This window comes from Lasioglossum baleicum, unplaced genomic scaffold, assembly GCF_051020765.1.
Source record: "Lasioglossum baleicum unplaced genomic scaffold, iyLasBale1 scaffold0021, whole genome shotgun sequence".
Classification (NCBI taxonomy): Eukaryota; Metazoa; Arthropoda; class Insecta; order Hymenoptera; family Halictidae; genus Lasioglossum; species Lasioglossum baleicum.
This window is the reverse complement of record NW_027469081.1, coordinates 2,262,704-2,289,515: the sequence shown is the minus strand read 5'-3', so window position 1 is coordinate 2,289,515 and position 26,812 is coordinate 2,262,704. Positions and strand designations below refer to the sequence as shown.

The 26,812-nt window shown below is 36.7% G+C and overlaps 6 protein-coding genes and 1 non-coding gene across 29 annotated transcripts in view; 5 read left to right on the top strand and 2 right to left on the bottom strand.

Moving 5' to 3' along the window:
• Positions 1 to 1,712, top strand: part of LOC143219219 (uncharacterized) — a 35,374-nt gene extending 33,662 nt beyond the window's left edge. For 5 of the 13 annotated variants that reach the window (XM_076445163.1, XM_076445167.1, XM_076445160.1 and 2 more), the window contains 2 exons: positions 41 to 223; positions 296 to 1,711. In XM_076445163.1, the coding sequence (XP_076301278.1) occupies positions 41 to 223; positions 296 to 388 (276 nt within the window). In that variant the 3' untranslated portion in view covers positions 389 to 1,711. Of the gene's footprint in view, positions 1 to 40; positions 224 to 295 lie in introns of all 13 variants that reach the window. The other 8 variants (XM_076445162.1, XM_076445159.1, XM_076445161.1 and 5 more) reach the window with 3 other exon arrangements.
• Positions 1,713 to 2,850: 1,138 nt separating this feature from the next.
• Trnal-cag (transfer RNA leucine (anticodon CAG)) lies at positions 2,851 to 2,933 on the top strand. Its single transcript has one exon. It is a non-coding gene; the product is annotated as a tRNA-Leu (tRNA).
• Positions 2,934 to 3,280: 347 nt separating this feature from the next.
• LOC143219234 (BRISC complex subunit FAM175B) lies at positions 3,281 to 8,083 on the top strand. 2 transcript variants are annotated; one of them, XM_076445206.1, is made up of 7 exons: positions 3,281 to 3,412; positions 3,632 to 3,839; positions 4,007 to 4,097; positions 4,184 to 4,496; positions 4,575 to 4,715; positions 4,804 to 5,128; positions 5,204 to 8,083. In XM_076445206.1, the coding sequence occupies exons 2-7, from the start codon at positions 3,753 to 3,755 to the stop codon at positions 5,660 to 5,662; spliced, it is 1,416 nt and encodes a 471-aa protein (XP_076301321.1). In that variant the 5' UTR covers positions 3,281 to 3,412; positions 3,632 to 3,752; the 3' UTR covers positions 5,663 to 8,083. The 2 variants fall into 2 exon arrangements, with proteins under 2 accessions (XP_076301321.1, XP_076301320.1); XM_076445205.1 differs by lacking the exon at positions 3,281 to 3,412 and adding an exon at positions 3,488 to 3,560.
• On the bottom strand, positions 4,802 to 10,138 carry Hps1 (Hermansky-Pudlak syndrome 1 protein). Of its 2 annotated transcripts, none has more exons than XM_076445204.1 (8): positions 9,480 to 10,138; positions 9,077 to 9,388; positions 8,523 to 8,989; positions 7,615 to 8,241; positions 7,339 to 7,484; positions 7,153 to 7,266; positions 6,987 to 7,072; positions 4,802 to 6,454 (listed from the first exon to the last, which is right to left on the bottom strand). In XM_076445204.1, exons 2-8 carry the CDS (start codon positions 9,370 to 9,372, stop codon positions 6,277 to 6,279), a joined length of 1,914 nt encoding a protein of 637 aa, XP_076301319.1. In that variant the 5' UTR covers positions 9,373 to 9,388; positions 9,480 to 10,138; the 3' UTR covers positions 4,802 to 6,276. The 2 variants fall into 2 exon arrangements, with proteins under 2 accessions (XP_076301319.1, XP_076301318.1); XM_076445203.1 differs by having other exon boundaries at positions 9,077 to 9,351; positions 9,480 to 10,135.
• Positions 10,139 to 10,571: 433 nt separating this feature from the next.
• Ercc1 (DNA excision repair protein Ercc1) lies at positions 10,572 to 12,794 on the bottom strand. 3 transcript variants are annotated; one of them, XM_076445217.1, is made up of 6 exons: positions 11,970 to 12,794; positions 11,679 to 11,889; positions 11,486 to 11,601; positions 11,217 to 11,411; positions 10,943 to 11,128; positions 10,572 to 10,863 (listed from the first exon to the last, which is right to left on the bottom strand). In XM_076445217.1, the coding sequence occupies exons 2-6, from the start codon at positions 11,764 to 11,766 to the stop codon at positions 10,675 to 10,677; spliced, it is 774 nt and encodes a 257-aa protein (XP_076301332.1). In that variant the 5' UTR covers positions 11,767 to 11,889; positions 11,970 to 12,794; the 3' UTR covers positions 10,572 to 10,674. The 3 variants fall into 3 exon arrangements, with proteins under 3 accessions (XP_076301332.1, XP_076301331.1, XP_076301333.1); XM_076445216.1 differs by having other exon boundaries at positions 11,679 to 11,985; positions 12,069 to 12,794; XM_076445218.1 differs by having other exon boundaries at positions 11,679 to 11,768; positions 11,970 to 11,985.
• On the top strand, positions 11,714 to 15,749 carry LOC143219235 (STAM-binding protein-like A). 2 transcript variants are annotated; one of them, XM_076445208.1, is made up of 8 exons: positions 11,714 to 12,481; positions 12,600 to 12,698; positions 12,947 to 13,132; positions 13,215 to 13,397; positions 13,625 to 13,928; positions 14,056 to 14,168; positions 14,246 to 14,348; positions 14,428 to 15,749. In XM_076445208.1, the coding sequence occupies exons 1-8, from the start codon at positions 12,333 to 12,335 to the stop codon at positions 14,491 to 14,493; spliced, it is 1,203 nt and encodes a 400-aa protein (XP_076301323.1). In that variant the 5' UTR covers positions 11,714 to 12,332; the 3' UTR covers positions 14,494 to 15,749. The 2 variants fall into 2 exon arrangements, with proteins under 2 accessions (XP_076301323.1, XP_076301322.1); XM_076445207.1 differs by having other exon boundaries at positions 11,716 to 12,481; positions 13,622 to 13,928.
• A 3,742-nt stretch (positions 15,750 to 19,491) lies between these two features.
• LOC143219236 (uncharacterized) lies at positions 19,492 to 26,633 on the top strand. 6 transcript variants are annotated; one of them, XM_076445214.1, is made up of 8 exons: positions 19,492 to 19,612; positions 24,255 to 24,419; positions 24,602 to 24,763; positions 24,948 to 25,166; positions 25,519 to 25,782; positions 25,845 to 26,085; positions 26,200 to 26,272; positions 26,332 to 26,627. In XM_076445214.1, the coding sequence occupies exons 2-8, from the start codon at positions 24,365 to 24,367 to the stop codon at positions 26,335 to 26,337; spliced, it is 1,020 nt and encodes a 339-aa protein (XP_076301329.1). In that variant the 5' UTR covers positions 19,492 to 19,612; positions 24,255 to 24,364; the 3' UTR covers positions 26,338 to 26,627. The 6 variants fall into 6 exon arrangements, with proteins under 6 accessions (XP_076301329.1, XP_076301330.1, XP_076301325.1 ...); XM_076445215.1 differs by having other exon boundaries at positions 19,533 to 19,977; positions 25,845 to 26,076; positions 26,332 to 26,633; XM_076445210.1 differs by having other exon boundaries at positions 19,536 to 19,862.
• Positions 26,634 to 26,812: the final 179 nt, after the last annotated feature.

Here is a 26,812-nt window from a genome sequence, read left to right as displayed (position 1 = left end):
ATAAGTAACACAAGAGTAACGTTGAACGTGTTTGTTGCAGAATCGTGGTATCTATATGTTTCGCCTAGACGAGGAGAGAGTGGTAGATGCGACATTGTGTGGAGGCCTCGCGAGGTACATCAACCACTCTTGTAACCCGAATTGTGTCGCTGAAATTGTTGAGGTCGAACGTGATCTTAGAATCATAATCTTTGCAAAGCGAAGAATCTCACGTGGCGAGGAGGTACGTAAAACGATGCTGTATTCAATTTCATCAAATGATAATTTCTCTAAAAATGATTATTCTTGTTCGCAGCTGGCATATGATTATAAATTCGACATTGAGGATGACCAGCACAAGATAGCATGCGCATGTGGCGCGCCTAACTGCCGCAAGTGGATGAACTAAAGCTCGATCCACCGTTGTTATTGTTACTACGTTATTGGGTAGGTTTTACATGAAGAAAAAAATTATATAAATATATATATAAATACATATATGTGTGTGTATATATATGTGTGTGTGTGTGTATACATATGTATATATATATGTATATATATGTATGTATATGAATAGACACATTATTTAATTTGTAAAGTGCCATTGCAGTTTGACTAATTGATTCATAGTGAAGTTGGTGCTATGCCATCACAACATTCCTCCAAAGTTGTACAATATTAGTTTTACTTTACAAAACATAGAAACATTGATCGCTTGTATATTACGGATACATTTGAGGACACGACGCGAAATAATTGCGAAACAAATTTTATGGGTCGTGTGTATGTATACAGGAAGTTTGTATCTTTGTATGTTGAGTAGAGTCAACGTTTAGTTGACCGAATATTGTAATATAAATCGTTTATTAATTATTATTGCATATACATTGCACTGTATCTGTACATAAGTAGAGATCCATGTTATTTTGAATCACCAGATGAATTATGTAAAGTAACAGTATCTAATTTAGAATTATATACAATTATAACTATTTCATTATATGATAATAAATCCGTACAAAATCTACTGATACCTTTCGTTTTTGTCAATACCATCTTTTCTGTGTAATTAATATTCTATTCTAACGATGTACGCATACATACATATACACATTTTCTTTGTAACAACCAGGCTATGGACTTTTTCGCATTTATGACTTCTGCAACATTTACAAGAAATGCTAGAATATAAAACTCGATACAATTTAGTACAGATTTTTATTCATTTCAAGTCTACGGAAGCTAGTACCACTGGGAATATAATGTTATTTCACTCCACTCTCTTAAAATACGTCTACAAACATTACACATTGCATAAACATCCGCATATCCATATTATTGTATATCGAATATCGCAAAGTAAACATCTATGTATATCAAGAATGGGCACGGTTGGGGCCCCGCAAATTCCTTCTTCCCCCACCAACCTCCCTTTCATGCATACATGCGTGTACATATACACGTGTATTACAACATTCTTGCAGCTTGCGTATCTGTAAATAATTTCTAACCGTAAGAATTTTCAGTAAATTCTGCCAGAAATTAATTGGTTATTGTTCATTCCCTGACACATTATATTTACATTTATTCATGAAAAATCAAGAGTATTCGATATACATTGCAGCAGCAAATGATTCATGCCGCTTTCCCCATAAACAGCAATGTAAATTCTGGCACGAATTATTTGCTTTACACGTTATTATTGAGAGGTGGCCGTGGATGGTTAAATATTCAATGAAATTGTTATCCAAGGGCTAAAAAAATTGTTGGGAGTATACTGGAGAATCCTCTGTGCCTGTAATATACAATAAAGATGATTTATTCATGCAAACTGAAAAATATTGTATATTGATTATAGCAGCAAATGATTCGTGCCGCTTTTCCCATAAGACGCAATGTTAATCCCGGCACGAATTATTTGCGCTTCGTATACGTACTTACAGCGCCATCAAACGGCAAAACGCTCAAACTGCTAGCCAAATGTTACCGACAGAGCAAGTCAGGCCGGTAACAGCGCCACCTAACAGTAGACTGGGAACTAACGTTTCGGTTTAGTTCCAAATGTACCGCTAGGTGGCGCTGTTCCCGGCCTGACTTGCTCTGTCGGTAACAATTGGCTAGCAGTTTGAGCGTTTTGCCGTTTGATGGCGCTGTAAGTACGTATACGAAGCGCAAATAATTCGTGCCGGGATTAACATTGCGTCTTATGGAAAAAGCGGCACAAATCATTTGCTGCTGTAATCAATATCCAATATTTTTCAGTTTGCATGAATAAATCATCTTTATTGTATATTACAGGCACAGAGGATTCTCCAGTATACTCCCAACAATTTTTTTAGCCCTTGAATAACAATTTCGTTGAATATTTAACCATCCACGGCCACCTGTCAATATAACGTGTGCAGTCGTGCAGTGCCGCCAGAATCGACCAAAACTGGCCGATTTTTCCTCTCCTTTTCTCTTTCCACTGCTTTCCACTATCCCATTCCAGCGCCATGAGCATAAATCAACATCGAATATTAACAGCCTAACAATAAGTTAGGTCCATTTCGTCCTAGGATTATGAACATTGCACCTAAATTGTAATAGTCCAACAGCCAGTATAAATGACTAACTATTTACATTAAATTCAATAAGCGGATCAATGTTGCTTTTAAAAAGGCTGATACAAATAAAATCATATAAAATGTACTAAAGAAAATTTATTCGTAACAAGTTTACAAAAGGACTGTGTTATGTTATTATATTATACGTGTTTGAGTCTGTTAAAACACATTTTCGTCCAAACTAATTTGCAACGGCATTACATCGAAATTTATATTTACACGTTCGCTATAGGCTTTCCCAACGCAAAATTGATGAACACACAATGTCAGGATGGCCGAGCGGTCTAAGGCGCTGCGTTCAGGTCGCAGTCCACATTGTGGGCGTGGGTTCGAATCCCACTTCTGACAAAAATATCTTTTGGACATTTTATATTGTCTTCAACCTATCAAACAGAAAAATCAAAGCTGTTATATTCGCTTCCTGTTACTACATCATTATCGACAAACAAAGGTGACGAATAAAAGAGCGTTTCTAAAATCCTCTCGTGTTCACCGTAAATGTAAATACAAATAAAGACCAAGTAAATACAAATAATTTGCATCTAGAAATATATGTATGTGTGTATATATCCGATTTACTTCCACTTTTCCTAAATATATCTAAATACAAATAATTGAAATTATGAAAGATCAGCTATACTTTTGCAAATCACGAAATAAATGAAATGAATGAGCGCGTCGAACATATATATATATGTATTAGTCATCATCCCTCACGAACGCCTTTAAAATATTTTTACTTCGATCGTTATTGATCATTTGTTCACTAAATTCATTTCTCAATTTGATGTTTTACGTTCTGTTCCTATTTTGCTGATTAATGTTATGTAAGTATTCTATGCATATAATTATGACATTTATATATATATATATATATATGGATGTTTATAAAATAAATATGTCGTAAAGAACACACAAAAAAACGTAGCATTGCGAACTGATGTTTACAGTGTTGTATATTTCGCTACTTTGAGGGTATTCTGTCAAACATTACTATACCATTTACTGATTTTTATTCGTCATAATTGTTGATATTATTCTTGCAGGAGCAACAAATGTAAAAGAATAATACATTATTCCAAACGCGTGGGCGACGATAGAACACGATAGCGTGACGACAGAAGGGACAAAACAAAATCGCAAAGTGAATAACAGTTAATTGTCAACATGGCGGACAACGATTTGCTGATTACTATATCAGGCGCTGCTCTCTCGTTATTATTCTACGAATATGTTGGCAGCCGGGGTGATCAGGTAAAGCCCGCTTCTAGTTAATTGTTATTAAAAATCGTTTCGTTTTCGCGCACTCACTTCTACAAAGTGTATCAGAAGTTTCGCGTCATAACCTCAAATTCTTTCCTAACCTTAACAATCGACAACACTAAAACAAACGAATTTTTGATTCTCCGTGTTCTATTTAGATGGGTTTTTTGCTAGGAGAGAATCTTGAATTCGTAGTGAAAACGTACACAGATGCGGAAAATCAAATAGAAACTGTGAAGAGACATAACAGTAAATATACTTAATCTCAGATTCGTTCTTAATTTTCCAAGTGACATCCACTGGATTCTGTAATAATAGACTTTTTACGTTTTTAGATATTGAAACTGTTGTTACATGCCCATTGCCAGATCTATTACACGATTCTATCGGTAAAGTTAATAAAGAGAAGTTGAAGGACTTTATGCGGGATAAGAGCAAACAAGTGATTGGTTGGTTTCGCTTCAGGCGCAACACGAACTTGGTACTCACTATGAGGGATAAAATGTTACATAGAGAATTCGCTTCGTATTTCTCTGGAGGTAATGGTTGCGCAGAAGAGTTCTTTGTTACATGTCTATTAAGCTCTTCGATCACCAGCGATAAAGGCACGCACAAATTTAGACACGTCTTCTTAAGACGTACCAAAGGGTAAGAACAAACTAATCGCAAATATGATCATTGAGTATCTGTTGTGTTTAATGTTATTAAGCGTTTCTGTTGTTTCAGGATGTTCGAGCCTGTTCCTTTAAAGATAATTAATTTGGGAAACGATTTAACTATACTCGACGGTTCCGATTACAAACCTGCTCCTACCAAAAACTTATCGAATACGCCGGATGTATTCAGTAAACTCATCGAGTCTTTAAGGTAAGTTTGCTTTGTTTAAATTCGATTTGAATTCAAATTCAATGGGCATATACATACTCCCCTACTAATGAAATTTATTGATTCTCAGTTTGGATGTGACAAGAACTTCAGGACTTGAATCAGCAATTAGAATACAAAAAGTCGCCGAACAGTATTTAGATAAATTAATTCCACAGTTATGTGAATCTGACCACGAAGTGGCAGAATTGGAGAGACAGATAAAGGAATTTGAACATAATAGGAAATCGAAACTAAATGGAAGTACAAATAACATTGATAAGAAATGTGAAGTGGGTAAAGATGGTGTTTGTAGAAAATCTCAAAAACTAGATAAATTGTCTCCATGTAGAATAGGCTTTCCAGAAAACGTTTGCGAAGAAAGGCAAATGCTTAATGATAATTGTACTGCAACTGTGCGTATCATATAACAAATCCAAATAGTATTCGAATTGCTTTGTTCAATTTAACTGTACGCATCTTTGTTACAGAGTCAAGCAACATTTAAGAACAAAAATACAGCGGCGTGTCAAGAGAAATGTATTAATCAAACCAAGTCGAAGAAACCAACTGCGGATGTGGTAAATAGCACAGATCTACCACGTCAGGACTCGCCGCCTATCAAATCTGCTACACAAAACAGACGTTATTGCAACATGGAATCGGAGATAGTGAAGGAGAGTATTTGTAAAGAGACGTTGGAAATCGGTGTCGGTAGAGGTAGGGGAAAATACATACGCAACGCTCAGTCTGGACTGAAGAAAGCTAGGACTTCGGAGCCGATTGCTACGCGGAGCATTAGTGAAAGAACTTCGCATAGTCAAGTGTCACACCAAGAACCGAGTGAGGCGAATTGTGTGCAAAATACATCCTCCCAAGTATCTTATAGTCAAATTGCACAGAAAAAGACGGACAATACGCGAAAATCGGATACAGCTAACAACTATTAAAGATAACTTCGTATTTGAATTTCCTTTCGAAAGCTTTCTAATGATATACTTAAAACATTATAGAGCATTATAACATACGACACGTGCAACACGTATGTAATATGTTGTAATTTTTAAAGGTACCGTGTCTATAGCATTGAAAGTGTGCATTACAAAGTGGAGAGGTAACATAGACTGAACTACCGAATAGCTTTTAACGCGTTATCGTGGAAGTTCAACACTTGAAGATATTTTTAAAATATTGTAAAAAAAAAGGCATATTTGTTTTCTTTTTGTACGACGCTAATAATGTTTTTAATACGCTCTAGATATTTATGATGTTCCCATAGGTCTGTGAAAAGATGGCAGTGCATAGGTTTGCTTTTGTTGATTTTTAACACCGTGCCATTACCCTTTTTTTAAAGATATTTAATGTATAAAATAAATACATACGTTTTGCATTACCTTGTTTTATAAATATCAAATTAATACGTGTGTTACATACTTTATAAATAGTTCTGTTTTTTTCTTTTTAAATAGTATTTTTTTAAATATTAACCATAGTAGTATAGAAATTGTCTGAAGTGATCAGAGTACCTCAAGTTTCTTTTCTGTACAGAAATACTGGAACGTCGTTAAAGTATGTCGGCAGGATTATTCGGAACGCCTGTGACTTCCCATATTGTAGCCGCGAGTCTCCTGGAATGTTCTAAAACGCACGACGATGTTGCCAAGCCGAGGTGGACGCAGTAAAGTTCGTAGATTCTGATTTTGTTCGCGGATAATTTAGGGAAACATGTTTCGGCTAGTTTTCTAAAGATTATAAAACAGAATAAGAGTTTTTCTCGGTGAAGGAAAGAAGGGTAATCACTAGACAGCGGATTTGACGCATTTGTAACAAAAGTGAGTAGGTGTCATTTCGAACTGTAAACAAATTGGAAAAGTTTAAATATACTGTTACATTATTTTCAACCTATCGAACTTCTATTTCACTCCGAGTTGGTGCGATATAGGTAGAAAATGTTTATTTTGCATAAATATCCGCCGTCTACTCGTTAGACTGCGGATCTTTATGCGAAGTAAAAATTTGCTGCATCGATTGCAAAAAATAGAAACTAAATTCAATGTTGCTGTATTTTAACGAGTCAGACTTGTCATGAAGATTTTAACAAAGTCCAACAAATATGAATGTTACGCCTTTCTTTTTCGATTTTTAGATGAAGACAAATTTGATTCGTTTGTAATCTTGAATTATTAAAATTTCCCAACAATTTTCAATTTCGTCCACTCAATTTTGCTATAAACGCATAAAGATCCGCAGTCCAGTAATTACGATAATACGAACCTGTAATAATCTCCGCAAAATATCCCTGGCACTGGAAAATTTTTCATTATGTGATTCAAATAAACTTTACACTTCAATGGTGATCCCTAAAAAATATATATATGTATATGATACAAACACTGCAATATCGTATTCGTGTTACTATCAATTGCTAATATTCACTCACAGAACTGTCCTCGAACCATAAAAAGTAAGCATAATTGAACGTTGTATCTTTCCACATGACCGACAAGTGTCCTTCTTCTAAATGCATTCTACTTTGCTTCACCATATTCCAGATCTATTCAAACAATGCTCGATTACGTCGGAATTTCTATTTATCAGTATATATTAACTTTTTACAATAAATTACCTTCTTCGTTGTAAGAGTGAGAGTTTCCGGATTCGTAAAGTCTAACGTCGGAGCTGTTAGCCGATGAGTGGTTCTGTCTATGTATATGAAATGCACAAGGCCTGGAAACTCTTCTAGATATTTATTGATGGTTAGGGAAGTTCTCGTAGATTATATGGCATTAAGGAGGTATATTTTCATATGTAATTTATTGTAAAAAAAAGAGAATAAAAAGAGAAGTAACATTACAAAACTGGTGAAACTAAGAGTAATTCTAAGTAATTGCGAAAGGATATGATCCAAGCGTGAAGTTCTTCAGCGCTTTCACTTTGAGGAAGTCGCTGAAGTCGTTCAGTTTTTGACGGACCAGCCTGCCTACGGTTGTAAGCACGTCGATGCCTTGCTTTAAGAAATTCTTGTCGAAGCACGTTAATCTATATAACTCTTTTAAATTATCTGTGAACCCAGATGTATTCGATTCGATCTGTAAAACAGATTCTGGATCTCTAGATTTCAATAGATCCATATATTTTTTCCTAACAAACTCCCATTTCACTTGCAACCTTCTCTGACACATGTCGACGTCGTTGCTAACATTGGCTCTGTTCTTCTTGATCCCATCTAACGCTTTCTTCATGGCTAAGTCAAAATTTTCGAATGCTGGTCTCAACTCGTCGATGTCTCTTTGAAGTTGCAGACCGTTTATAATATTTAAGTAATGAAAACTATCGTACAATCCGGACGACGTAGCCAGATTCGTTACTTCCACTATCATCACAAGATTAATGCCATCGGCTAATTCGAAAATGTGAACTGCGTTTGCGATGTAATCGTGCTCGGATCCGAGCAAAAGTATATTGCTGTACAAATCATCGTCCATTAAAGAATGTAAACCTTCGTTAATGGAAGATTCTCTTGACCCTCCTGCAAACCAAACAATATATCACTACACAACAAAAATTGCATTAACACGTTCCGTGCCGAGCTGATTTTGCTCGATCTTTCATTTAGATTTTTTATAATACCTCATTCTTATGGTGGAAATATATTCTATAGTCTTAAAACTTGTTATAAAATATATTTGTTTAGTGCACAATAAATAAATATGTCAGGACCGGTCTGAAGTTTAATGTGTACCATCGGTGGTACACATGGCACGGAACATGTTAATCATGATCATAATAACACATAGCGACGATCATTACTGAATAAGTTTGTAATGTCTTCTGAAGTAGGATTCGCCAGCTTCCCTCCGAAAGCGATTTGCTCTTCTTTGAAAGAATGATTGTCGGGTAAAAGAATATCATTATGGTCGTCGTTCCCATTGTATCCGAATAGATAGCCACCTTTTCTTTTTAGATTCACTACCCAACACATAAGCATCATCATCAATATATCCGAAGCATACAAGTCGTGAGCATTTTTACTGGAATACAGTGATAGAAACTTTTGCTCCACCAATATCAAAATGTGGACGTTAGAGAATTCAGACTGCGTCTTCAGTTTATCGCAGGCATCGTGTAATACTTTTAGTATCGATACGCCTAGGTCGGTGTTTATCGATAATTGTTCTATTGCTTCTGTAAGCATGTTTTGCTCGCGATCCCTTAAGTACACCCATGCATCTAACAAGGAAGATACTAAGCATACCTTTTGTCTGCTTATCTTTAATCTGGAAATAATTGTTTCGTTGTGTTATTACTCATAGCGAATTATTTTTATAAACAATAGAAACCATATCATTCCATATAAACCTTACATTCCAACGTCTGGTCCACAGACGTGTCTAACAATTGATACACAAACGCCTAAAGTTCTTTTCATCGATTCTACTTCCTCCAAAGAGATGTAGATAAAAGTATATCCCATAAATTCATCGAATACCATATTCGTTCCGTCGTGGCATCTCATCGAGGTATAAGAATTACCAAATTGAGAAGCCATTACATGCTGGGATGTAACAATAGGCGAAAACAATTGCATTATTACATTTGGATTGAGTTTTGATTCTGTGTCGCTTGTATCCTGCAGGTCCTGCAAGTCGAATACAACCATTCATTCGTACATAAGACTGTGAAATTTATAGAAAACATTGTTAATCATTGACATTCACCTTTTTTACGCACTAACAACATTTACGATCAATTTTAATAAAGATTTACCTTATTGTCGGAGATCAGTCCTTGCATTCTAGCTAACTTTTGTACATGATTTGCAAACTTTTTGTTGCATTTCGTGAAAAGGACATCGTTCAGATGGTCGAAAATTAAAATTCCCTTCATTTTTTTAATGGAATTGATAGCTAGCTATTCACTGTAAAACTTTTACTGTTAATCAGTGTTTGTCAATACATGAATCGTTTTTGCACTGGCCCGGCTTACGAAATTATAAATCATTCATTCTTATATGTCAGATTACTCGATATGCACCCTCCCTACAATTCCATTTACAGTTCGTGAACTGTTCTAATCGAATTAATATAACGTGTCTTTCACTGCAAAAGTTTCCTGTCAATCAGTGTTTGTCAATACATGAATCGGTGTCTTTGCACTGGCCTGGCTTACGGATTCATAAATCATTCATTCTTATATGTCAGATTCCTCAATATGTATGCACGATACACCCTTCCTGACCCTCCCTACCACAGAGAGTATATTTCATTCACAGTTCGTGAGTGATTCGTGACAGTTCGTGAGCGACTATTTATAATCGAATCGTTCGACTCGAACTCAATGAACTCGAATTGACTCGAATGTCGGACTGTCAGACCATGAATGATTTAAACACAGAAGCACCGACGAGACTATTTATGTCGCTCAATGTCGCTGAATAGCACAGAGCTGGCTCGGCGACAGAAGGAATTATAAGCTGTTATAAGTAGGTGATTACAGGGTAATTATAAAAGGACAAGATGGGAGAAGATAATTATCTTGTAATTATCCATGTATGCATAGAAATTCCTCGCTAGATGTCCCTTACAGCTATTTTAGCGCATAATTCAAACATACGTTTCTTAGGGGGAAACTCCACACCCTTTTCTGTTTGTAGATATACTGTAAAATGTCTGATTTCCTTCCCTTTATGTTGAAAGATTGATTTCTTTAAAATACAACGTACATAACTGTAATTTGTTAATTTATAACGTTAAACTAGAATAGAGGAAGCTATCTTATACAATTGTTCTTAAGAAGCGTAAGAGGGTTAAATGATATTTTTTTATAGATTTTTAGTACAATCACAGGTGGGCGAGGAGATAGCGTAGAACAAATAGTAAATTTTTAATTGTTTTCATGATCATTTACATATTTAAATTTACAATTATTACTTAATAGTTATTGTTTTGTACATCAACCATTTTTATGAACGTAAAAATGGTTGATGTAGAACTTTATGAATCCGTTGTGCTTTCTGTATTCCAACGCCGGGACACAGAGCTAATAAATTGGACTCTGCATTTATCAGTTCACTTAGTGTTCCAAAAGTTGATAGAAGAGTTGTAGCATCCGTTTTGTTCACTGAACGTATTGTGGTCAAAGCATTTACCAACTAAAAAAAAAAAATAGAAGTCAACAATTGTAATCTGGAGAAAATGTTAAAAAATGCAGAAAATATTAAAAAGTTCTACCATCTGATAAGGTGCTGTTTCGCTCCTTTCCATAATTGCATCCGGCGGCTTATTCTCATAATTTTTGTAGGTTTCTATCATTTTACCAGCATTGTCTGCATTCCATGCTAACATCAATGTCAAATTTGCAAGAATACACATTCTTGTTAAATGTTTTAAGGCATGATGGGGATCTGCCACATCTACCTATGTATTAACAGAAAAAAAAGTATAGTATTCAAATCGTTTTTCCTACATATTCTCATAAAATTCTATTTTTACAACAGAAATGAACCTGCACTAAGAGAATTCGAAGATTATACATATTTCCTAGAGCTTTTAATCTTCCATGAATATAATCAGGATTAAGTTGATGATATCGTATCGATAAAAACAGTGCACAAGTAGTTTTACCCATTACATAGTCCGGTATAATGTCGGCAAATTCCCATGGGACATTTACTATGGATTTCAACAGTGGATTTCCTTTCTGTAAACAAATTTCTCTTATACTAAAATAAAATCAAGTATAAATTATATTGGAAAACGATTATACTATCATACTTGTTTTATGTTAACTAAAAGTGCATTAAACTTTGACGAATCCCTTGGAATTTCTGTAGAAGGTCCTGGTACCGCCGCATCATAAAATTCCGAGTTCAATAACTTACTAAACGCAGCTGGACATGAAAAAATAAGATTACACATAAATGAAAGAAAGTATCGAGAAGCATTTTGCATAAAATAAAATATATACCTTTAAAGTCGCAGTCAGTTTTTGCTTGTTTAGGTGGAGAAGGATCATCTTCGTCTTTATTTTTCTCATTTTTATTTCTATCTTCCATGTCTAAATATTTACATAAATATATTCTTTTTTGTAATCTGCTCAGGTTCAATTAGCGGTTCAAAGTATAGAAGCACAGAATAAAAACGCCGCGACCATGTTTGAATAGCAACAAGTACAATTCCTTCGGACAAATTCTTCTATTAAGAGGTTAGGAAATGCACCGCGAACAATAATGAATTTATTCAATTATGTAACCTTTACCGTAAACAAGTGAATCCTGTTTATTGGAAAATTTCGTTGTAAAAATCGAGTATAACATGTAATCAATGTAATATCTTGATTTATTATAAAATAATTCACCGTATAATAGTGATAGAACTTTTCATATTTCCATTGGTAACACTGACAATTGATAACACTCGATGACACATATTTAGACTTGACATATTTTTCTATTTCACCGAATCGTTACTTTCGATGTAAAGTTTCGTCGAATATCACATTGTTAAAATGAGACAGACCTTTATGCATACTTTAGAGTTGTCGGAAATCACAAGCCGCGGATATTTGTAAATGTATAATAGAGAATTTCTATATTCGGAAAACATAACCTAAGATTTTTAAATGAACAAGGAAAGGTTCGAGGCTAAAACTGTCAAACATCCTATTGTAAAGGATGTTGACATATTAACGAAAGATCCACGTGCACGATTGAAAGATCTTTCAGACTGTGCCTCCGCTGTAGAAATGGATCCTAACATTCCACCGCAAAGGTAACCAATTCTACAATCAAGATCTGTTATGTCAAGCACACATTTCATAGATCATTTCTTAAATAAAACGTATCGATGAATAATTCCATTCCTCTTGATCTCCTGTTGCACTTTTCAGATATTATCGTTCCGGCGTGGAGATGATCAGATTAGCGGACATGAGTCTAAAGGATAACAATCTTGAATATGCATATTGCTTATACGTGAAATATATAACGTAAGATTTCTCTATAAGGCTCGATAAACACTGGCTAGTTTAACTCTTTGCACTCAGAGCTGTTTTAACTTGGAAAAATACTATAGCAATTCTTTCTTTGTATGAATATGAAATTGATATAATACTTCATATAGTACTCGAATCTTTATTAATTGATTATAATAGCTCATATAATACTTAAACGTTTAGTAATCGATTAGATACCGACATCACTCGAGTGCTAAGGGTTAACAATTGTACCGTTGTAGGATATTTGTGGAAAAGATAAGGGATCATCCACAATTTCATATAGTGCCGTTGAAAGATAAGCAGCTAAATATGGAAACTCTACGTAAAGTAATTCCCAAAGCTGAGATATTAAAAAAGCAATTATTAGATCAATTCGAGAGAGACAGAATCGAAAAGGAGAGACTAAGGCAGGAGCACCTAGAAAGGTACTTGAAAAATAATTCTACAAATAGATAAATCATATCAGTTCCGAACAGTTCGATTAATCGACTCGTCGTATTTACTTAGATTAAGAGAAGAGGAAGAGAGAAAAAACAAACTGGCTGCGTTAGACTCTGTCGGTGCAGCGAAAGCTACAGGCACTAGCGTTGCGTCTTCTGAAGAAAACAAGCTGAAAAAAGTTCCTAGTATAATACCGAAACCATTGATAAGCCCATCTTCCGATATAATCGCACAGACATCTAAAGACAAGTAAGAGGGATATACATATATTACAACTGTACATAATTTATGCAAACCGTTTTCCGCAGAATTGATTACATGGAATTTTATATAACTCTAACATAGAGATAAATTTTTATTCGATAAAATAATTACTTTAACGTAAAATTAATTGATCGACAGTTTTTATTGGGCTTGAACCATTAAATTTAATGTTTTGAGTAATTCAAAGTTAACGGAAATAATGTTTTCAGAAGGACACCCACTATAGATCGTTCGACAAAGCCCTCTGTGCTTATGAGTGACAATCAGACCTTACGGGAGATAGTATTGCCGACTAAATTAATGCACAATTTCCTCAAGTTGGCTTTTGCTAATACAATGAATAATAAAGAGACCTGCGGTATTCTGGCAGGAAAATTAGAAAGAAACAAATTATTGGTCACCCATTTATTAATTCCCGAGCAAACTGGATCGCCGGATTCTTGTTTAACTCGCAACGAGGAAGACATATTCGATTACCAGGATCAACACAATTTGATCACGCTCGGTTGGATACATGTATGTAATTTCTGCGAATATTTCTAACTTGACTGTTTGTATTTATCGTTACTTATACACTATACTTTTCTTAATCTAAAGTAAATTTTGACAATTTGGAAATAGAAGAGATAATTGTACTTCACAGACACATCCTACACAGACTGCATTTCTGTCTAGTGTTGATCTCCATACGCATTGCGCGTATCAACTTATGATGGCAGAAGCAATCGCTATTGTTTGCGCACCGAAATACGATGAGTAAGTAGAGATTTAAAATTTCGAAATTCGTACGCGCGATGTACTGTTGCTCGAAGGATATTGTTCTTTTTCTTTAGGACGGGATTTTTCATTCTAACTCCGGAGTATGGGCTAGATTATATTGCAAACTGTAGGGAAACAGGATTTCATCCACATCCACCCGAACCACCGTTATATACGGTAATTATAGTAAATATAATGCTGATAATTACGATAAACTGCACTTCAGACGTCATACATTCAGAAATGTTCTTTTCAGAAAGCGAAACATTGCAAATTAGATGTAACGGCGATGATAGAAGTAGTAGACTTGAGAAGGAAATGACATCTTTCAAGTGTAATATCATATATACTTGATATAACAAATTTATTAATTGTCATAAAAAAAAATTGGAAATACTTTTGCTTACCTAATATAAAAATCTAGAAGGGATATTGCAAACTGACAACTGCAAAGCTTTCAATATTTTTATGATCAAGTATTTAAAAAGTATTCGACGTATTTAATATAAAAGATGCATTTGAAAAACTGTATTAAAGTTTTTAGTGAGAACAAATTTATCGGTAATATTAAATAAATTATAGCGAGTGGCAAGAGAGAAGATTTTTCTGTAATTTCTCGCAAGTTATATTTATTGATTAATCACTAAATTAACTGAAATTAACGAAGCTTTATAATTCTGTCACACAATTTAATTTATCTTAACTCTATAAGAAAAGAGTAGATGCGTTTAATGTTAAAAAAGAAAAACAAAAATGTGCTTCTCTATTATTTTTCCATAGTACTCGTATTTGTCCGTGAGGATAAAATAAAGTTAGAAAATAAATGTACAAGTTGAACCAAAATTTTCGTGAATGTTAGCGATCTGCAAAATTTGTCTATAAGTTGATGTGCCTTTTTGAGAAAAATGGTGTTCAAGCATGCTGATAACGCGGAGGCTGTACAATATTTTACAAGACCGCCGAGCTGCAGACCGTAAGATCGAAAAGTCAATAAAGGCGTTGACATTATGCTAGTCATAGCTAATTCTACAGAGCTTGCTACGTAACACTCTAGTGTATTGAAATTGGTATGTTGTCGATGTATCTGCTTGCGCAATGCGTTGTTGTAATTTCCATTAGAACGCTGTATATCGAAATTGTAATTAGACAACGTGTTAATAAGAATCCGAGAAGATTCGTATTAGTGGGTACCTGATGCAGGATTCGTGTGCTTGTACATTCGATGATTACGCGCTTACATTTTTCCTTCTACAAGGTTTACGTTCTTTCATAAATATGCAACTGTTCGTATGTATAATATATGTATACAATCGTACAATCTTATTAATAGTTTCCGTAAGCAATACAAGGTGCAAAGATTAGCTTTCGTTGTAATTTCAATGGCAAATCGAACATACGATATGCGATTTCGTGAATGTGTGAAAATCTTTATTTAATTTAAAAAACATATCAGTGTAAGAGATGATTTATTATATTAACTTAAGCTGGCCTAATTTCTGCGTGTATCATGTGAGACGATGTTAGTAGAGGAAGAATTTATATTTCTTAAACGAGGAAATAAATTGTGAAGAAATTTAACGAAGACGCATTTAGGGTTACTAAAAATTTTCGAAAAATCCTGCAATATAAAATTTCACAGGATTTAGTACGACTTTTACTTATTCCAGAACTACAAAGACTACTACCACTGAAAATACTAGTTTTCTTATTATTTATTATATGTACGGCGAGAACTACATTGTGGTTATCTTGAGCGGACAGTGTTGTGAATGAGATTGTTCACTGGTTGGAGGACGCAGAATAAAACAACGTGGCTCCTAAGGGAAAAAAATTGTGCAGACCCAGGATATGGAGTTCTAAAAGGAATCCATTGTAGGCAGACGCGAGTACTCCGTGAGAAATGCTTCCCGCCATTCACATCTCTCCTTGCGTATATCGAATTACCTGCGTTGAAGGGTTTCGTGCTTTGCAGGGTTTTATTGACGGCAGGGTCAATCTATTTTTACGTGGCAGCTTACCTACGCGTTCCTCGTTTCTTCACTGCTTACGCAGCGAGCGTAAATCACGCTACGTGGAACCATTCTCCGTGTGCAGGCCCCTTTATCCTTGCCAACTACCAACGATCCTTTCCTAATTGTCTTTAGCTACCGATCCGTCACTGCACCTTTTCAACTGCGCTGACGAATCATCTTATTAGCCCTCTGCAAGAATTTTCTTCCAATATTCAAAATACTCTTTCTTTCGACGTCTTTGAGACGTTCATAAGGATATGTGTATGCGTGATTGGTCATGTGAAGAGAGACTGGAAGGGCCCAGCCCCTTTTCTTATATATGTATAATACACAATGAAGTTTAATTATAGGAACGATATGGTGTAATAAAAACGAAGAAACTTTATTAAAAGAACAAATGTGAAATATATGTCTTAACGCACGCTTATCGCTTTTCATTTATATATATTTATTATTTATTGTAGAAAATAAAATAAAATTGAGAGTTGTATTTATTGAAGCGTGTGCGTTTTCACATGTGTCTAAATAAACATGTAATTTTCTCTAAACAAATAAATAATTAATTTTAAATATTCTTATAATGGGTGAAATTGATTTGCAAAAGGGCGAATTTTTAGTGCAAAACCTATAACAGGCTCTTTCCGAAAATAATCGCGATAAATGAAATATCGATCGCCCCTATATCGAAAAGATATTGCGGATTCTGTGCAGAAAAATTGCAGTACGTGTGCAAGCTTATCGAAACAAGCTTGACATAATTGGAAAATTGAATTTATATCTATCGATTCCCAGCGCCGCGCCTCAGTGACGCGCGTATCGCAGACGAGAGACCGTTGATACACATTTTTCTTGTAAAATTCTTTATGAGGAAAATTACACGATCAACGCATCCATCGTTTAATAAAAGAAGTCTTTTAATTGCTTCGTTCATGACTTTAATTGCTATTATTTAACCATTGTTTGCGCTCGCTGCAGCAGGAGCTTCTTCGTTTACCTTTTTCCTCACGACGAAAAAAAATTGTTTTCATTAGAATTTCTATTAAAAAGATTCGAAACCGCCTGTGTGATGCGACGCGGCTTTTTTGTGGCTACTTCATTGAGCAATTTAGGTCGATATTGAATAAACAATTACCTGTTTCAACCTTCAAGATACTATCATTGCACTTCCGTACTTTTAATGGTAATTTCATGAAAATGTTCTTGAAATACTACCGTCTCAGCGCGTTTTCCTGTTTTATGGAGAAACCTTGTTGCTCGATCTTCGTATACGTATAGATCGTCGATCCAACGACGGATTAATTGCTCGAAAGCCTTCGCATTTGGAGCTACTTTAACTCGAAAATCAAGCATTCCTTCCGATCTAAAATATTTCCATTTTCTATGATTTGTTTTCAATTTCGTGGATATAAAATTGATATAATACCTCAGTGGCGCATCCAGGATGCAATCTTGGGGGGCGGGGGGCGAGTTAAACCGAGCCCTAGGTTTTTTTTTAGACAACATATCTGTCAAGGGCTATTCCGCGATTTTAAGGAATAAGCTAAACATTTTTTCTCGGGGGGGACTTGGCTACACACCCTTGGGTACGCCACTGTTAAATACCTCATACAATACTTGAATGCTTAATAATTGATTAGATTGAGAGAGTGGCGCCTCAGAGTAAGCCCACTAAGGGTTAAACATCGGTAGATCTTGCTTAAGCAGGTGACACAGAAAATCCCATAGGGCAAAGGTAACAGTGTATAGCGGCGATGACGCGTGCGTATATCATTCTATGTATGTATTACGTTGCCTCTAATCTTGTTTTTACTGGTTTTTGCTGTCTCATATTGATCAGGTACAGCCTGTATAGTGAGAATTTCAGCATACGTGGATCTATTCCAAGACCGTAACTACGCTGGTAGTATTGCGATTAAAGTCGACGCGATTATCCTTAATAGCCGTGCGATTCATTCAGTATTCAGTAATTACGTAATAACGATCATTTCCCTATACAAAGGACTCGATAATATAGTATAATGAACGCATGATATAGATCCTCGAATAAGAAGATATTTATTCGAAGCGGAAGTTTATGTTTTAGACAAGTGATGCGCAAACAATAGATAATTTTCAGTATCTTTTGTCGATGAAGGAAATTCGATGCGTCGCGTCGCGTCGGTGTACGATCGTTTTGCGTCGCGTATACAAACAGTCTTTTAAAGTAGGACGAACTGTTCTTCGCAAGTTCTCCTTTGCATTAAACATTTCCGATCGCAATGGTATATGTATATATGGTGTCTTGCTGATTAATAATAATGAGAATTTAATGAAAAAAGGATCTGCTGGAAGATAGAGTATCGATCGCGCGCGCGCGGTAGCTTCGATAGCATTAATTGCTGATAAAATATTCATGTAACGCAAGGTCAAATGTTACACCGCAGTCGGCTCGACGAGAGATCATGAAATATAAAGCAAGCCGAAAGAGGAGGTAGGGTCTCTACACTCGCCTCTATACAAAGTCTCTAATAGACTAATTACGTTTATTAAACAAGATCCGATAAGAACCCGCCCGAAAACAGTCTTATCAAAGCTCAAAGCTTAAACAAATTAACTTTACCGACGCACGGTAGTTGTTCGCGTTATCGGAGATGAGAACAATAGTGGAAATAAGATCTGCTTGTTCATTGAAACAATTACAACATTATGAAAGTTTCATTGGAATTGTTCGAACATATTCTTGAACATGATGTACTTCGTTTAGACAAAGTCTTATATGTTTTATAACAGCGACACACCGATCAGCAATGCAAAAAAATAAGATGGTCCTTATGAAGGATGATTATGCTCCTATTACGTGTCTTTTCGTGAATAGAAAATGGCCAATTAGTCTTCCCCAGCTTATATAATAAGTGGACAGTGGATCTTCATACAAAATAAAAATTGTCTACCTTAATTGCAACAAACTGGAGTGGAATAGAAATATCTTTTCTTCCTTAATACATTGAACAGGTCGAAAATAATATAACAATATCTTTACTGTTTGAAATTACATCTATTCATTTTGGTGAAATGAAAAAAATAAGATAGACCTCTCTCTCTCTCTCTCTCATGAAGGGTGAATATGATATTTTAGTTTGATTAAAGATATCGTCTAACGGAGCAATAAATCATCGATCCGCCGAAATAAAATGAAATACGATATTGACCACGCGCAGCTCGAATATTGCACCGCGAAAGTCTCAAACGTCATACATCATTCAATATGCTACACTTATCCAAATAGTACTGAATTTCAAGTGAACTCCTTAGTGTCTTGTGACGCGTTTGCACATGCGACGCATTGCTTTAGCCCTCTCCTCGTTGCCTGTCACTATGTGCCTTTCGTCGAAGCGAGTAGAACGCACAGTCACAGTATGCTGTTGCTCCCGAAAGAAGAAAGAAGTGACGGTACGGTTGTGATTCGGTTCGTTCACGTACTTCTCGAAACTGTCAACGTGTGCACACGATTCGTTCTCGCAACATGGAATAATACATCGACCTGTGCTACGATCGATAAAACTCATTTAACAAACAGGAACATTCGTCTACCGCGTGCATACACGTTTCCAGCGACAACTTTACCTGTTCTATTACACGCGAACGGGGAAAAAACGCCAGTCGCCGTTCGATCATTATCGAAACACATGATCAAAACCAAGTTAGTATCCCGGAACCGATAGCGCGCGGCGAATACGTCACCAGATAAAACTATCCGAAAAATTTCTTCGGGAAGGTATATCCATCACAAGTGGCAAAACAACAAATGGCAAAAGGTTTCTGGTTCGTTCAAGATAAACTTAATTGAAAACTAAACACATAACTATTGTACATTTTACGCACACTAAACTGATGCAATTTATTTCATATAAAATCATTTAATAACGCAACAATTATTTTACATTATCGCCACTCGAGCGCTAAAAGGGTTAAGAAACGTGTTTAAATTCGCTTCATTCCTCAATACTGGAAATCAACCGAACTATTTTAAATTCCACGTCCGAAGTATGTATTCCGCGTACCATTAGAATCGTATGTTTGTTATTGTTCGAAATAGAGGTGTAATTTTTGATTGGCACGATGTCAGAGGTTTCAAATGACACGCGAGCCGTTTTTCTCCAAAATCTTTGGTTGCTGCGCGGCACCGAGACTACCGAGAGGCGGCGTCACGGGTTTATTTAAACGCGAGCACCGAGCATCGGCTAACATCCTGCTAACGATTGTGCTATGTTATACCTATCACTGGTGTGTTGAAGCGAAATCGCAGTGTCTGTTTCGGAAAAAGTTCGTCGGTCTGCGCGCGAGAAGGAAATGTGTGTATATGTACCGATGCGATGGTTCGCAGCCGTTTCCCGAAGTAGCACGTAAAACAGACTTGGCGAGGTGAAAAGTGAACGGTGAAGTGGGATCGGACACACCAGTGTGTACGGTGTACACACGAAATATGTGTTTCCTCCGGCCTCGCAGAAGGAGAGCCCGCTCTTGGTTAATTGTAATGCAATTGATCGTGGGATGCTGTAACCGCGGTCAGAATACATGTATACACCCCCGCTCAAAACTATGTGGACACTTATTGTTAACAGAGCTGGGTAAAATAGAATTTGAAATAGTCAATTGTTAAATAGTGTGCGTACCGCTGAGCAAATGTTTCGAAACGTTTTTTAAGGGAGGTACTTCGTGTAGCTTCAGTGAAAAAGTGATTTTCAAGAGTTTCTTTAGAACAACTATTGTGTGTGTGTGTGTGTGTGTGGGTACATGGAACCCTTGAAGTACAAGTGTTCTTGTCTGTTAGTGTTGAAAGAAATATAAATAAAAAATCAAATATATATTATATTTTAGGCCCAATCACTATATAGAGAAATGTGTAAAGAAATGCGGTAAATATACTCGTATGTAATTATGCAGTAAATAATAATTTTTCTTATAAATGCATCAAATCCGCGGTCCACAAATCAATTACTGTTCAGTAGTGTTCAGAGAAGTTTTCCAATACCGTGTAAAGCAGATCGCATGAAATGTGATTGAATCCCTTGAAGATTCTTTTTCTTCCAGGAGGAGAATCGAACAAAAGTGTCCACATACTTTTGATCGGGGGTGTATGTATATATACAATGTGTACATATGTATACATTGTACATAGTATATCGGTGACGGTGTAATCGCGGTCGTTCAAACCTTGCCTCCTTCGTGTGACCATTCTACACCCGCTTCTGGTCTCTCTTCTTTAGCTTTAGCACCTGCAGCTGATCGTCGCAGCTTTTTGCTCGGTCGCGCCGGTCGGCGGGAAATATACCGATTCCTCGACCGGGAACGAACGATTACGAATAGGGAAAAAGTGGAACGTTTTACTTTCACGTTTGACGAAGGTATGCACTATCAGAGCGTGTATTATGCGCAAGAGGGGAATTGGGTTAATCCTCCTCACCTCGCGGTTCGAACTTTTCCCTCGTGATTGATATTATTGGAAACCGTTCGCGTACTTACGTATCACGCGTTTCGTTCAAACGTGACCTCGTCGAAAAATACGTTCACTGTTATCCGTTCCATCGAGCTCGGCCACTCGATACATTATACCCGATAAACCGTAACCGCGATAGTCGGATATCGCAATTATCGACGCGCCATTCTCAGGTAATTATGATAATGGGACCATCTTTCAAGAGATCGCGGTGTAATCGTTCAGTTATTGCAGTCGTCGACTATGCGGATTTCATTCGTGGAAAACTGCGACTGTAGTGTGTTCAATCAGCCAATCATTTCTCGCAATTAAAGCCTGTATTTCCCGTTCGATGTTACTCATTAGCACGTGCCACACGTCGTAACGTAAAAATGTCGGCGAGCCGGCGAGGAAGGAGAAACTTGTGCGTAACCTGGCCGTAGAAATCTGGCACGTGTTCATTTCTGTAGAATCTTCTAAGATTGCTCTCGAACTCACCGGTTCACGTCACACCGCCATATTGGTTACCAGTAGCTGACGTTGCCTTTTTATCTCGGTTCAATTACGATTACCGAATTGCTTTTATCATCGATGCGAAACTAGTGTGACTGAATGCTTGCTTATGTAGATAACGGACGGAACATAGTCAACTTTGTTTCTAAATAAAGAAAGTGAGGTAACTGGCATGGCATACGGGCGAACTAATTTGCAATCCTTGTAGAACCGACGCGCAGTGCGGAAGAACCCAGCAAATTTTCAGAAAGTGAAATCGTGTAGAATCTTATTCTCAGTGGTAGTAGTGTTTGTAGTTCTGAAATAAAGACAAATCGTACGGAATTCTGTGGAATTTTATACTCGAGCATTTTTTCAACATTTTCGAAAGCCATAAAATACTCATTTTACTATAAATTCCTTTGGCAAAACTGCATACTAAGAGGAAATCTATATTATTATTAACTTATTAAATTTCATGTTTCGTGAATAATTACCATTGTATATACGTTAGTAAGCAATTTTAGAATTTACTGGAAAATTCAATATTCAATGAGTATTGGGATGCAACATAAATTTTTTTATTTTATATAAAAAATTGTTAATTCCTCTTGAAATTTATTAACTACATTGTTAAGTTTTATTTTCTGTGAACAATTAGCTATAATACAATTAGTAACCAGATTTAGGGAAATGCCGAATTTTTGACATTTGTCCGCACTGTACGACGCGACGCGACGTGTGCCGCGGGGGTGGCAGACGCCGCTAGAGTTCAAACGAATTGCTAATGCGAACAGCATTCAGATTCTATTGGGCATCGGTACATATTGCGATAAATTGCTTTTCAAATTTTACTTTGAACAGCTTGGTTTTTTTTCACATGCAAATCTGCACTGCTTCCAAGAATCTTTTTCTTTGAATGAGGAATAATGACTTCACGGCGAAATCGTAATTTTCATATTTATAAACGCGAGATCTTGACACGTGACGAAGTGATTCAGTGCATGACATTTGCTTGTCGAAGATTTTAGTTTATGCGAGTGGCCTTGAACGATGCTTATCGAGCCGAACCTATCGATCGGACGCGATCCAATCTCGCAATTGGTTTCTTCTTCGATTCGCTTATAAATATTAATAGCCGTTTACGTCATTCGTACGTTTTTCTCTCGAATTTTCTGTATCAATAGATCTCGATAGAAACCATTTCACCCGTTGGATAGAATAGTGGCTGTGCAAAATAGCTGAATTGCGTCCTTTTCAGATAGATTTGCGTCAAACATTTAATTACCGGAGCTTCAAAACGTTTTCTCCCACTCTTGTTTTGTTACTTCATGTTGTGCATGTACGTTTTACATTAATGCTTGTGCACAAGTTTTTTACACCAGCATTTGCATTTCACATAAAGTTTCTACATAAAGATCAAAAGTGGTCTAAGTCATATGTATTTCTTGTTTCGAGGTATTTCAAGAAGAGAAGGATATATTAATTAGCACTAAATGAATTCCGTATAATGTTGAAATAATAAGCGCTATCTGACGGTTCATTTTTCACGCAATATCGTAAAAATTAAAAATAATAAATGACAAACTAATTTCTTTTTAAATTTTCACTTACACCACTGTCACAATTATGTGCACAAATATTCTGGTGTGATTTAATTAATGACGACGGAGGGGATAACGTACGAAAATAGAGCGGGATTCCCGGAAGCGAACGAGAGAAATTCGTGGAAGTCGGGAGAGGAAAAATCGTGGAAAATAAAATGAAGGCACTGATACCGATACAGCGAAGAGCAAATTAGAGTGGGCGACTTGATAGGGGTAGTACGGAAGATGGCTATCTGGTTAAATCTTTTGTTGGATAACAGCAGAGGGAATTCTCCATTATTTAGGTAGTAGTGTACATACTATGGGAGCTGATTCTCATATAGCTTAGGCAGACAACTTTACTGCTCGCTTTACTCGAAGATTTAGAACAGCAAAAGATCAGAAAATATCGATCGTAAACGAAGCGAAGAAACTGTATTTACTGCGCGTCTAGTTTATCTAAGATAACAGATAAAAAGTTATACAAGTGGTTAGACAACGGTCACGTTGAAGTCGATAATTATCATTTTGATTCCAGGTTTGATTTCGCTACGCAATTACAGTGGGGAGCGATAAAGCTCGGAAAGGAGAAGCTCGCGTGGTAGCGCGGAGGTTGCGAAGGGTTCATTTTATCGAAGGGACGACAGCATGAAGAAGATGCTTCGGCTACCTGCGATCTTCGTGCTAATAGTTTCGACGTTCGGTAAGGAAAAAGTGCAAACGTATTATAGACAACACAACATGCATATCGGAAAGAGATATACCATACCGCATAGATGACGTACTTCGAACGATATTTATCGCGCAGCGGACATAAACACAACTAAACTCGAAATGCTTGCGTTCCTTTAATTCTGGAATTTATTATTTTGTGTGCTGTGTTAGTGGGCAGTAGCCCAGTGTCACAAGTTGAAGCACCCGACAAGCCAGAGGTTGCACCAACGGCTGCAGCGAACGTGAACGCGAAGATTGAGACAACAACCATTTTAGCGAACAATGATAGCCTGATCGTTGCAGCATCGGTTAGGCCGGATGAAAATAAAAAGGGTGAGTACAATGGAACTTTTTAACGATTCGATCCTTTGTGCTCGTGTCGGCTTAGCTGGCATTTAGATTGCGAGGAATTAAATGGCGGTGCAGTCAGAGCAGTTTGCTCTGGAAAAATATTAGACTCGCACAAATTGGTTTCAAGTTTCACGAATTAATTCTCGATGCATTATTTTCAATACAGACAGTTCGAGCGATACGAAAATTGCTGTACCACCGAAAGCAGCTAACAGTAACAGTAACAGTAGCGAAACGGTACCGCAGCACATCGCGAAACCAAACGAAACTGAGAAGCATAAAAAATGCAATTCCACGAAGGAATCGGATGATATGACAAACTGCTACGCTACTTCGGTTGATAGCGGCGAAGTGGCGGAGGAAACTACGACGCAAAGTGCAGCAGGTACAACGCCATCAGAAATTTAAGTAAATTAAGGGGGTAATCTTATTTCCAGGATTGCAAGGGGGCGGGATGATAATGCAAAGATAGGGATTTTTAGAGAAGATTTTACAATAGTCAAAAGCGCTAGATAAAAGATCTAGCCGCTGTCTCCCTCGAAAGTCATATTTTTACGTTTACGAGGCGTAATTTGCATTCTTCGCAGCTTTATAAAAATAGGAAATTGAGCTTTTGAATACTGAAACAGCCCATTCTTGCATTATCGTCAGGATTTGCACAATCCTGGAAACGAGAGTACATACCCCCTTAAATTAAATATTAACGGGATCTTGACCTCTGCTCAACCTTTGCTAAGGAGCAACAACAATCGCGATTGCTGTAACCAAGAAGACTGAGGCGAGTGAAACCGAATCTCAGACGCCGAAACCTTCGCCGGACAAAAACAAAAAGAAGGACGACCAAGGTAAGGACACCAAGAAGAAGGATGACAAGGAAAAGGATGGCAAGAAAAATGAGAATGTTACCATAGTCCTGATAAATGCGACAGAAACCACGAATCAAGTGTCCTACGATACTGCGCCTGCAGAAACGAGCGACGTTCAAAATATAAATGGCACAGGTACTGTAGTTGTGTGAGAAATGAATATTAATCAATCTGTTAATTAATTTTTTATTCTCCAGGAGACGGCGCGAAGCCGGTTACACCGCCTGCTACTGTTAATGCCACTGCAACGTCGAATAACACGGTAGTACCGCTGGATAATGTAGCAAATGTAGAACCCGCAGCCGTCGCAGTAGCGAAATCGGCGGATCGAAACAAAAGTATGCCATCCGGAATCATAGCGTTAGTTACTGCGATCAGTTTTGGTGTCGCCATCGCGATAGTGTACATTGGAATGATTGTTTGGAGGCGGTATGTTGAGTAAGTTGTAATTGGACTACTTTAAGTACAAAATCCAGTCGTAGCACATTTTTTTCAAAAATCTGCCTGGATTAGGATTAATGCATAATCCTAATTATGACCATTGTATTCTAGGTACAGGTACGGCCATCGAGAGCTGCTTGTTAACGAACTAGAATTCGACACTAACGATTTACGTCATTTTGAGGTAAGTCTAATGCGTAAACGGAAGTTAAATCGCCGGGTGCTAATTGTATTTTGTTTTAGCTGTAATCTGAGAGAAATGAAGGAACATTAAGAAGAGATACAATACGATTCGGTGACTCACAGCCGAGGCTGGTACCATACACCTGTTAAAGATTCATTAATCTGTGATACGAAGGACATGCTTTGCGACTGACAGTCAACAAACCAAATATATTTGGATAACGTTATACATTTCTTGTAAAGTAATTGTTTTATATCTACACAACCCGATTTTTTCAACAAGTTAGTCGTTCATTCCTACTCCTGTAGACGATTACAGTAATGTTACTATTATTTATACATATATATATATACAGGATGTCCCAAAATTCCTTCAACAGCCGGAAATGGGAGGTTCCTGACGTCATTTGAAGCGACATTTTCCTTTCCGTTTTGCAAAGGAAAATGTTGCTGTAAATGATCTCAAAAGCCTCCCATTTCCGGCTGTTGAAGGAATTTTGGGACACCCTGTATATTATTATTTTTTCACGATAAGCATAAT

Bases quoted from the DNA above. Each gene is read 5' to 3' on its own strand.
- LOC143219234 (XM_076445206.1), top strand. From the start codon at position 3,753: ATGGCGGACAACGATTTGCTGATTACTATATCAGGCGCTGCTCTCTCG. The intron at 4,497-4,574 runs GTAAGAACAAAC...CTGTTGTTTCAG, and splicing joins TTCTTAAGACGTACCAAAGG to GATGTTCGAGCCTGTTCCTT. The intron at 4,716-4,803 runs GTAAGTTTGCTT...ATTGATTCTCAG, and splicing joins AAACTCATCGAGTCTTTAAG to TTTGGATGTGACAAGAACTT.
- Hps1 (XM_076445203.1), bottom strand. From the start codon at position 9,599: ATGAAGGGAATTTTAATTTTCGACCATCTGAACGATGTCCTTTTCACG. The intron at 7,267-7,338 runs GTAATTTATTGT...TTGTTTGAATAG, and splicing joins TCACTCTTACAACGAAGAAG to ATCTGGAATATGGTGAAGCA. The intron at 7,073-7,152 runs GTGAGTGAATAT...TATATTTTTTAG, and splicing joins TATGGTTCGAGGACAGTTCT to GGATCACCATTGAAGTGTAA.
- Ercc1 (XM_076445217.1), bottom strand. From the start codon at position 11,766: ATGGAAGATAGAAATAAAAATGAGAAAAATAAAGACGAAGATGATCCT. The intron at 11,412-11,485 runs GTATGATAGTAT...ATTTGTTTACAG, and splicing joins TTTTAGTTAACATAAAACAA to AAAGGAAATCCACTGTTGAA. The intron at 10,864-10,942 runs GTAGAACTTTTT...TTTTTTTTTTAG, and splicing joins AAACAGCACCTTATCAGATG to TTGGTAAATGCTTTGACCAC.
- LOC143219235 (XM_076445207.1), top strand. From the start codon at position 12,333: ATGAACAAGGAAAGGTTCGAGGCTAAAACTGTCAAACATCCTATTGTA. The intron at 12,699-12,946 runs GTAAGATTTCTC...GTACCGTTGTAG, and splicing joins TTATACGTGAAATATATAAC to GATATTTGTGGAAAAGATAA. The intron at 13,398-13,621 runs GTAAGAGGGATA...TAATGTTTTCAG, and splicing joins GCACAGACATCTAAAGACAA to AAGGACACCCACTATAGATC.
- LOC143219236 (XM_076445214.1), top strand. From the start codon at position 24,365: ATGAAGAAGATGCTTCGGCTACCTGCGATCTTCGTGCTAATAGTTTCG. The intron at 24,764-24,947 runs GTGAGTACAATG...TTTTCAATACAG, and splicing joins GCCGGATGAAAATAAAAAGG to ACAGTTCGAGCGATACGAAA. The intron at 25,167-25,518 runs GTACAACGCCAT...ACCTTTGCTAAG, and splicing joins TACGACGCAAAGTGCAGCAG to GAGCAACAACAATCGCGATT.